The sequence below is a fragment of the Nycticebus coucang genome, chromosome 15, assembly GCF_027406575.1.
Source record: "Nycticebus coucang isolate mNycCou1 chromosome 15, mNycCou1.pri, whole genome shotgun sequence".
NCBI classification, from domain to species: domain Eukaryota; kingdom Metazoa; phylum Chordata; class Mammalia; order Primates; family Lorisidae; genus Nycticebus; species Nycticebus coucang.
In genome coordinates this window covers 2,362,342-2,372,945 of record NC_069794.1, presented here as the reverse complement: position 1 = coordinate 2,372,945, position 10,604 = coordinate 2,362,342, and the positions used below count along the sequence as shown (strand labels likewise).

At 50.4% G+C, this 10,604-nt stretch overlaps 1 protein-coding gene across 4 annotated transcripts in view; it reads left to right on the top strand.

Moving 5' to 3' along the window:
- The first annotated feature begins 2,357 nt into the window (after positions 1 to 2,357).
- ARHGEF7 (Rho guanine nucleotide exchange factor 7) overlaps positions 2,358 to 10,604 on the top strand; it is a 151,548-nt gene continuing 143,301 nt past the window's right edge. For 2 of the 4 annotated variants that reach the window (XM_053563064.1, XM_053563063.1), the window contains exon 1: positions 2,360 to 4,074. In XM_053563064.1, coding sequence (XP_053419039.1) covers positions 3,910 to 4,074 — 165 coding nt within the window. In that variant the 5' untranslated portion in view covers positions 2,360 to 3,909. Of the gene's footprint in view, positions 4,075 to 10,604 lie in introns of all 4 variants that reach the window. The other 2 variants (XM_053563068.1, XM_053563067.1) reach the window with 2 other exon arrangements.

Below are 10,604 nucleotides of genomic sequence, written 5' to 3'. Positions count from 1 at the left end.
ATTTCGAAGGTTATCAGCTGGAAAATTCTTCTTCACTCAGGAGAAGTCCATCCTTTTGTTCTATTCAGGTCTTTAACTGATTGGATGAGGCCCCCTCTTCCCATCTTGGGGAGGGCTATCTGCTGTCTCACTGTACTGTTTTAAATGCTAATGTCATCCAACAACACCCTCACAGACACACCCAGAAAAATGTTTAACCAAATAACTGGGCACAGTCAAACTGACATGCAAAAGAGAGATGACATTCAGTGCTGCACGAGGTGGTACACCCCATTCTGTACCATCATGAGGGTGGCACCGCTCACCTGTGCTGAGCTGGGGGGAGGAGCAGATGCTATGGAAGCACTGGTTGTGGAACTACTCAATGCCTGAAGGGTCTGGCTCTGCTGAATGAGAGCTCACTGCCCTGCAGACAGAGTCGGTGGTAGTATGACCCTTCTTGACCTCCAGCCAGAAGACTAGGAGACTTGTACTGTGTCAGAGGCCCCCAGGGTCAGAGCCAGAGCTCTGTGCACCCCTCAACCTCTTGTTCACACCCTCCCCTCCTTCATGTCCCTTCTGGGGCCACCCCATAAGCTGCTGGCACCCAAGCTGTGGGTTCAGGATCTGCTTCTGGGGAAACCTAAACTAGGATAAGTATCTCACTGACTTGGTTTCATGTCATACTACACTGGTAAAATATTTTCTGATCCTTGTTAATTTTTAGCCATGTATGTTTATAAACTATTTTTTCCCGCCTTGCATCTTTAATTTTTAGCATTTGAGCAAATAAACAGGACATCATTTCATGAGGGAGTGCACAGTAGGTAGGCGAGTTGCACAGACCTACTGCATTCTTCAGCTGAGATGGAGCTCAGCTCCATGATAGAAATTCTATGGAGAATGACTACACACACTCTAAGTGAGCAGCCCTCTGCCCGTTCAGCTTAAGGTTGGGAGGATTTTGACTTTTTTTCCTTTCTTTCTTTTTAGATTTTAACATTTTTGTAGTGACCCAGCATAAGCTGAGGTAGCATAGCTTTCTAAGCTTTGGGTAGTCACTGGTTTGCAGCTGAGTTTGTGGTTAATGGTGACCTGGAACTCAGCTGTCAGGCATTAATAAGCAGCCAAGCTGGGTGTGAAGCTGGTATCTTCTCATGAGAAACGAGGGGACGACGGGGGTGGGGTGGGTGGGCACCCGTAGCACAGTGGTTATGGCGCCGGCCACATGCATTGAAGATGGCAGGTTCGAACCTGGTCCAGGCCAGCTAAACAGCAATGACAACTGCAACAAAAAAAAAATAGCTGGGTACTTAGGAGGCTGAGGCAAGAGAATTGCCTAAGCCCAAGAGTTGGAGGTTGCAGTGAGCTGTGACCCCACAGCACTGTACCCAGGGTGACATAGTGAGACTCTGTCTCAAAAAAAAAAAAAGTGCAGAGAATGAGGAACACAGGCTTGTACTGAAATTCATTCTATACTTTTTTTTTTTATTTTTTAAGACAGGATCTCACTCTGTCACCCTGGGTAAAGTGCTACGGCATCGCAACTCACAGAAACCTCAAACTCCTAGGCTCAAGCGATCCTCTTGCCTCAGACTCCCAAGCAGCTGAGACTACAGGCACCTGCCACCACATCTGGCTAATTTTCTATTTTTAGTAAAGACAAGGGGTCTTGCTCTTGCTCAGGCTGGACCTGAAGTGTTGACCTCAAGCCATTCTCCTGCCTTAGCCTCCAAAGGTGCTAGGATTACAGGTGTGAGCTACTGTTCCCAACTGTCCATACTCTTTTGAGGTGAGTCAAAGGGGCAGCCACAGGCAAGGCTGATGTCCTCCCTGGACAGCAGTCTCGACTGGCTCTCACCCAACAGAGCAGTGAGTGGTGGCTCTAGAATGTGCTCCATAGCACACGTCCTCAGTCATAGAAACTTGGAAACATGCTAAGGAAAGTTGGATGCCACGTTGGATACTAAAACAATTAAGCATCTAAAAATATTTATCTCTGAGCAATGTTACTTTCTAGAATCCCTTCCAAATAAATTCTTTGTGACATTAATGCATATCTAAGGTGGAATAACATGCTATAAAACATTTCAAAATTTGGGTTTCTCCCAAGCTTATCCCCAAAAGACTAACTGTCAGGGTCTGCTTGTGCACCTCTGTCCGGACAAACGCTGGCACTCAGGCTCACTGGCCTCCCAAGGCCATTCCCCAGAGCTGGCTTTCTCAAGGACACTTCCTTGAGTCAATACGAATCTCACTCTTGTTTGCCAGCTTATACGAGTCAGACCTAATTCAGTAGAATTCAAAATTGTAAGGACTGTATTCTGAATTATTTCTCAACTCATTAGTAAGGGGAGTTAACTAGGAATCTCAGTGGCAGCTACCCTCGGATGACACCCATCTGTGGTCAAGAAGCAGGGTGTGAAAGTTGACATAGCCTGTAACTGTTTCACTGTTTCCTGGACAGCTTGCCAGGAAGCAGGAGGACATGTGCCGGTGCTGTGCTGGAGGAGAGGAGCTGGACATGTGACCAGGGCAAGGATGTGACCCCGTGCGGTAGAGAGAGACTTCAGAGTGCTGTGTAGACAGTGGCTATTATCACTGAGCATACGGCCCTCATACTCCAGAATTCATCCGGCTACTTGAATTATTTCGTGTTTGTGTTTGGAAAGAACATTTTAACCACTTAACTCAAAGCTGGAAACAAATGCAATTAATGACTGCAAGAGGAGAACTCTGCAAAAAGGCAGAGGAGAGGACTCAAGCCTTCCCTTGTTTTTGATAGCTTTGCGGTGGCCAGCCTTTGTCATTAAGTGGATTAGCATACAGGACTGGCACACAGTAAATTCTCCATAGGTGATGCATGCTATTTTAAGCCACCATGGGAAGTCACGGCTGGCAAACCCGGAAGGCACTCAGGTCTGTGGATGGAGCCAATGGAAATCTGTGTCCTTGTCCCTGGAAGAGGCCGCATTCCTTCCTTAGCATGCAAACGGGCAAATGTCACCAGTGGTTCGGAGAAGCTGCGCGGCGGCCGACATCCTAATTCTCTGGCCGGGTCTCCTGCGGCTCAGCCGAGCACCCTGTCCCGGTGGGCTGTTCTCGTATTTCCTTCCCGATCTTGGGCACAGACCCCCTTTGCTGACCTTCCTCCCAGAGAGTCTGCGACGTCACCATCTCTGTGCAGAGAGTCACGCCCGGCTCCGGGGGTCACCGCCGCGCCGCCCGTGCGCCTGTCTCCCGGAGCTCCGGCAGGCTCGGAAAAATCAATTCCTCCCCGAACTGGGCCCATGTGGTTACGGATTTAATTATCATCTGTGTTCCGTAATTATTGGCTTGCAAGGTAGCGAAGAGAAACAAACGTCTCGTTTCCAGCATCCCCCCCAACCCCCTGAAATAAAACTGGCAAAAATAAAAAGAGCATTCTGGGAGGCGCTTAATAATTCAAACATCCCCGATCCGCAAACACAAACAAAGGGCTCGGCGCGCGGGCGGGCGGGGCGCGGGGCGCGGGCTGCAGGTGAGCGCAGGTGCGCGCGGCCCGGCTCGGCCCCGCTCGGCCCGGCCCGGCCCGGCCTGGCGCGGAGGCGGCGCGGGGCGCGGGGCCGGCGGGCCGGCGGGCGGGCGGGCGGCCGCGTCTTTCTTCTCCTGGCGGTGATGTCATTGGGCGAAGGCGGCCGAGGCCGGGGGGCGGCGGCGGGGGCGGCGCCGGCGCCCGCAGGTTGCTGAGGCTCTAATGAAAAGGCGCTTGACAGCGGGCCAGGACGCACGCGAGGCCGCGCGAGCCGGGCCGGACCTGCTGGGCCGCGCCGAGCCAATCGCCGGCGCGGCCCCCCCATGGGCGCAGGGGCGGCGGGGGCGGCGGGGGCGGCGCGGGCCGGCGCTCCGAGGTGAACGGCGCGGCGCCCGCCCGGCCGCCCGGCCGCCGCGATGAATTCCGCCGAGCAGACCGTTACGTGGCTCATCGCCCTGGGGGTGCTCGAGTCGCCCAAGAAAAGCGTCGCGGACCCGGAGGGCTTTCTGCAGGCGTCGCTGAAGGACGGGGTGGTGCTGTGCCGGCTGCTGGAGCGCCTGCTGCCCGGGACCATCGAGAAAGTGAGTGCGGCTCGGGCTCGGCCGCCGCGCGCCCTCTTTGTGCGGCGGGAGCCCCGGGGGCGCCATTGTGTGCGGGGCGGGGAGACTCTGTTCCCCGCGCGGAGCCGCCGGGATCCCTGCGCCGCCCTGACGCCGAGGCGCCCCTCGGCCGCCCCTCGCCGCGGCCGGATCGCGAAACCGCTTCCACCGCTGCGTTCCCTCCGCCGCTTTGTTTGAGCGATTTCTGTCGCCGGCACGCGTGAGAGTGTCGCCCTTCTCCGTGCGTTTGTAAAGATGCACCGTCAGGGGCCGAGGCCGCTCTCCCCACCGAGGGTCTCCGCGGGGACGCCGGGCAGGAGGGCGCACCCGGGCTGTGAGGGCCTGCCGTGCTTCCACGCGCGTTCACCCCTCCACATTTCATTTCCAGGTTCAAGCCTGATTCTGAGCAGAAACCCGAGTCCTGCAGACGCTGCCCCTGTCCCTCCCGACTGGCGCTTCCCCGGGGCTGGGGAGTGAACCTTGACCCGAATCTCTGGGAGTGATTAAAGTTTGTTTTCATCTCCCGGAGCAGGCGGAGCAGGGGGCAGAAGACAGGGGAGCCTTAAATAGATGGCTCCCTGCATGTCAAAAATATTAAAATCTTATCTCAACCTTTTTTTTTTTTTTTTGGCCAGGATATAATGTTAAGATCAACAATTAATTCCTTTAAAGGTGTTAAATACAGAAAGTGACGTTCTTTTATCATAAGGAAGAATATTTACATTTTTAAAATGGGGTTTATTGACCCCAATGCAGGATGACAACTTGCTAATGAAATGTTAAGTGACTTGAAAAAGTAAAATGTTTAACTTTATTAATAAGTTTGTACATGTTGTACATTTCAAATTAGGTCAGCAACATTTATTTGATAAGAATTGTGCTTTGCATACCAGTTTAAGGCATTTTTTTTACTTGGAATTTATTTATGAAAACGGAATCTGCATTTTAGAATGAATAGCTGCCTGCCTGTCTGAGAAATAAAAACTGCTGGTGGATGAACCTGATGTCCTAATAAAATTATGATTTGAGACAGGACTAGGGAGCAGGCTCTGACTTCCAAGGCATTCAGGAAGCTTTGTTGTCATCTGGATACTGGTGCCTCTGGTAATAAAAGATGTTGAAAAGCGTTGAAATGCATGCTACGTTTACCAAAATAGGCTTAAATAAAATATTTTTCCATTTCTAAGGGCAAAGCTTTAAAAAAGTTCATATGCTATGTTGACAAAAACAAGACACCATCAAAGCATATGTTATTTGGCATATTGATTGCATTAGTAGTGATTGGCAGACTTCAAGAATCATTTTCTTTTAAATTCTGGAAAGATTTTTCTTAGAAAACTGTAGCATTCCTTTCATCTCTCAAACAACAAAGAGAGGAATGAAAGAAATGTTTACCTTGTGGAAGCCAAGTTGAAACTACCCAACAGATTCTGAAACTTGAGTCACTGGAGATCTTAGGTTGAAGCTGTGCTCTCTTTTCCTGAGCCCTGGAAGTTTTGTTTGAGACTGACCATGTCACAATGGACACTTAAGGTCAACGCAACAAATTAGACAGTTACTGATTCTCTGTGGTCCAAAGGTAGGTGTTTGTGGTAAAATATTAGCCATTCTCTGCCTCTAAAATCCCCAGTTTCAGAAGTTTCAGGAACTTCTTTCATTTCCTGGGAATAGGTATTTACTTGAACTTTTCAGTGTTTTCATGCAGGCCGAATAATATATACCACAAAGCAAAAAGCACACATGTTAAATAACTTTTCCTTAAATGTGGGAATGTGAGTCTGAGGATGTATTTCCTTAAAAAGGAACATTTGAAAATATCACAGAAGATTTGTGTGGAATTGAAAAGGCACTGACTTGACCAGCGTGCCATGAGAGCACAATGACAACCTGTGATTGGAGTGCAAGCAATTAAGAAGGGTGCTGGAGCGCCCCATTCCCGTTTGTCTTTTATTGAGCAACCATGTGCTAATGGGCTTCTTCCATCAGGTCCGTTTATTCTGTTGCAGAGCTGGAAGCCGGACAGGGCGCAGGAGGATGATCACTGAGTGTCAGATTCTTCTGCTCATTTAAAGAAACTTTCTGTCCAGGTTCTGCTGCTTTTCTCCTAGGTAGAAGGTTAAGACAGTAAGAAGAAGGATTGCAGACTTCACAGGAGCAGCTCAGGAAAGAGATCCTACCAACGCTCTCTGCTGTAGGGAGAGGAAGGTGGCCTTGACAAATGTCACTGTTGTCTTTGTGTCTGAAGTTCACGCATTTTGGTTTTCCCCAGTGAGGACTGGGGTGTTGGGCTGGTCTCCCCTCCCTCTGGGTTCCCTCACTCCTCATGATCAGAAACGTTCTTGTCAGAAATACACACTTTCAACAGCCCTAGATTATTTAGTCAAAGGAGGTGAAATCAAGACAGATAAATCTTAGAGGATGGAACATTATTGCAAGGTTAACACAGCACATTTTAAAATTGCAGAGATCATGAAACGCTCTTTTAATTTCACTTGTGAATGCAGCAGATGAAATCACTTAATTCACCATGAAAAACTCAGGGAACTTGGTTCACTGCGTCCCAGGAGAACAGAACATGGAGAACTTCCCTATGAAATCCTTGTGACGTGCTCCTTAGGAGACCCCAGATCGGCATTTGTGGAATATAATTGGAAGTCAGCTGCTGCCCTTTGGTCTTGCTAGATGTCCTGTGTGTGTGGGTACATTTGTCTCTCTGGAAGTAGAAGTCTGAGATCAGGGCGTTGGCAGGGCCTAGCAACCTGGGGAGGTGCTAGGGAGGGGTCCGTCCCAGGCTTTCTAAGGCGTCTGGTGTCTCCTGGGCTTGCGGCAGCCCAGTGCAGTCTTCACGTGACATTCCCCCGGGGTCTTCTCTCTGTGTCCAGATTCCCCCTTTACACCAGCCATGCTGGGCCCACCCTACTCCAGCATGAGCAGATTGTAATCTGTTACACCTACAGTGGCCTTATTTCTACATAAGGTCACATTCTGAGGTCCTGGGGTTTAGGACTTTGGTATATGAATTTGGGGGGAGGACAATTCAACCTATAATAAGTTGTGTAATAAATTTGAACCAAATCAGTTTGTTAAGTACTTAACCTGCCTACATGGTGCCAGGTACTAAGGGAGATTTAAAAAACTAAATACAGGTTCAGTACAGGAGAAAATGTAACTTCAAAAAGAAGAACCATATTAGGCAGCGGGAAATCAGAAGTCCCATTGAATACAGATTACGGGAACAGAGGGGTGAGGGCGCTTGAGTGGGTCAGACTCTGGTGGCCATCCTGACGTGCGGTCAGACAAGAATCACATTACTTCAGAGTTGAGCCAAGACCATAAAGTCACCTGCTTCACAAGTAAATGCTTATTACTGCATTTCCCGAACTGTCACCCAGCAGCCTGAGGAGCTTTTTGCAGAAAACCAGTGAGTCTGATGCAGCACAGGAAAAAGACTTTGCTTTCTCCAGTTGCCTCGAGGTCACCTGCTCCCAGTCTTAGGGTTCTGGGCAGTGAGGGGTCTCAGTGGGAAGAGAAATGGCGTCTCCATGGCCCGTGGGCAGGGCTTCGTTGTCTCTCCTGACAAAAGTGAGCCATTTCCCAGGCCCTTTGGCCTGAGAAGAGTGTGGTCAGAGCCGCCAGCGTGGTGATGGGTGCAGTGTCCTCTTAGGCCCTGCCTGTAGCTGATCTTAAAGGCCTGCGGACTAGTCCATGTGTCACCCAACAAGAGAAGTTATAAGGTGGTGTCTCTAGACTGGTCTTTAAGGAGACTTCTTGAAACACTCTGACTGAACAGTTGGTTGCAGCCGGTTGCTTCTGACTAAATCATTCTGATTAAGGTTTCAGAATAGGTGAAATTTGCAGTAATAAGCATTTACTTGTGAAGCAGGTGACTTTATGGTCTTGGCTCAACTCTGAAGTAATGTGATTCTTGTTTTGGGTTTCAGGGTAGCTGTAACCGCATTCGCTGGCTCATTAAAAATAAAGCAAACAAACTCAAATTCAATTCAAGTCAGGAGCGTCTGAAGGGATTTCCGGAGAGCCAGAGATGGGACTAGTGTTTATGTTGGCGTCACACATGCACATGAGTGCACACACATTGTGTGTACACACAGCATGCATACACATGGACACACAGTCAAACATGCGTGCACAGACGTGCATGTCTGCTGCACCTAAGCACACGTGTACACTTGCAGAGATACACACGCACACCCCCACGTGGGTTTGGGATGGGGGAGGGATTGCCGTCGGGTGCTGTCGGGTGGTGACTCCTCAGGACTCTACTCCTAAGCATTGCTGCGCTGAGACAAACCCTGATTCTATTAATAGCAATAACTCAGGACCGCACGCCCCTCCCTTTCTGTAGGCACTGTCACCCTTAGATACATCATTTTTAGAGAAAAAGAAAAGGCCTGCCCAGAGGTGCAGGCACTGCTGACTTCGGGATGCTTCCCTTGCTAGTGAGGACCCCTGAGGCCCGGGCAGTGGCCTTTCCACAGGCTGCCTGGCTGGCACACAGAGGCCATAGATTCTAATCCTGGTTTGCGACCTTCCCCGGTCAGCAAAACTGCTTGTGCCACCTATGCTGAGTCTAGAGGAGGGCTGGGAGCTGCTGCCTCAGGAACTTGGAAACCAGATCAGGAAACCGGACAGGCAGACAAGGTGACTGAAATCCAGATAGCAAGACTTGAGGACTGTACCAGGTGGCACAGGTTACAGTTCCCTCGGGTCTCAGGAAGGAACAGGTGGAAGGGGGAGTCGTCCAGAGGTGTCCCGGCTGCTTCTGGAAGAAGCTCTGTCTGAGGGGTCATGTCTTCAAAGCCGCATGGGGGGCGGCCACCTTGCCTGAGGAGCACCATCCTCCAAAGCTCCTGCTGTTCCTTGGCCATGCCCTTCTCCTCAGGCAGGATGTGAGTTGGGCTTGCCCCAGGCTATGTGGTGACTCTCTGTGGTACCTGGGGCTTCCCCCACTCAGGACTCCCAGGCTTCCATTTAAACCGAGATTTAGAACAATATGTACACATGTGTGCACACACTTTTAAATAGATGTTTAACGCGCGTCTCTCCTTTCAGAGGCAATTGATGACTATAAAGTATAAGAAACGGAGGAGTGGGGGCTGTGGGATGAATGGGGACAGAGCCGCTTGTAGAGATTGGAGTTTCCCAGGGGCTGGAGATCTGCCCCTGTGTCTGTCACCATGGGTAGAAGGTGGCAAAGGTGTGTCTTTCCTCTGGGCACCAGCTTTGCCATGGCTGGTGGCAGCTCCAGGGGCTGGTGCCTGCCCAGGACACTGTAAGACGTGGCCTTCGGTAGGGTTTCAGCATCAGGCAGAGCGGGCTCTGGTGCTGCAGCCATTTGCTGTGTGACTTTGGGCAGCCTGCCTAACTTCTCTGGGTCTCAATTACCTTATGGTAAAAGTGAAATGAATGGCACCTGCTGGTAAGAATGGCCTATTGGGGCAGTAGTTTGTCACCAGGGTAACGAGCAGATGTGTTGGGCACAAAGTAATTCCCCAGCAAATGCATTTACTGTTTTATTGATTGACACTGAACACTTTCCCCATTGTGTCCAGAAAACTCTGAGCTGAGATTTGACCCTGAGAGGCGCCCACTTCAGGGAATACAGCTTTATTTTCCAAACAGGGCAGACATCTGCACCTTTCAGGAGCTGGTGGGCCCTCCCATGTCACCCAGGACAGACCACCATTGTCTGAGTTGGCAGAACCGGTGTGCTTAGCTGGGTCCCAGCACAGCAGCTGGCCGCGGGCTGAGCTGGCTGGACTCAGGTTTCACTTGTCTAAGGTTTCATGCAGAGAGCCCAGGGCTCCTCCACCCTGCGTGCTCTGCTCCTTGCTACAATGTCTCACTTCTCCTCCTCATCGGTTCTGCCAAGGTTAGATTAGGAGAATTTATTCCTAATTGGTGTTTTATCTTCTAGTTTTATGAGCTGGGCTGGTGGCTCTCAGGGCCACTGCTGAAAGACAGTGCCATGCTGGGGAGTCTGAAGGACGGGGGTGGGGGCTCAAGGGCAACACGTGCAAAATTGATGTCAGACATATCCGTTTCTATGTGTATGTTGATCACATTCCTATTAACGGGCATGCTGGTGAGCCACATCGTACACACGGAAGAGCCCACACATGCTCTGTGCCACCTTTTCAGGCAGCGTAGAAGAGAAATGATGGAGTCTCAGGTCTAAAGTGTTTGTGAGTCCTCAGCGTGAAGGAACATAGAGACCATCCAGCCCATACTCTGTTTTGTAGATGGGTTAACTTAGGGCACTTGCATGTGGTTGTCTAAGTTGTGCACTGCACAGTCTTGGGAAAACCACTCACACTGTAGTCTAAGTGAGCGGTGCTCCCAGGATTGTGCTGGGAGGGGGCTCTTGAGTAATGATGATGGAGTCAGCTTCCTGGAACACAAAGTAGAGCAGAGAAGAGTGGTGGTAGATTACAGAAGTGGCCCCAATTGTCCAGCCCTCCCTGTAGCCATGCCCCTTTCAAAGTGACCTGTAG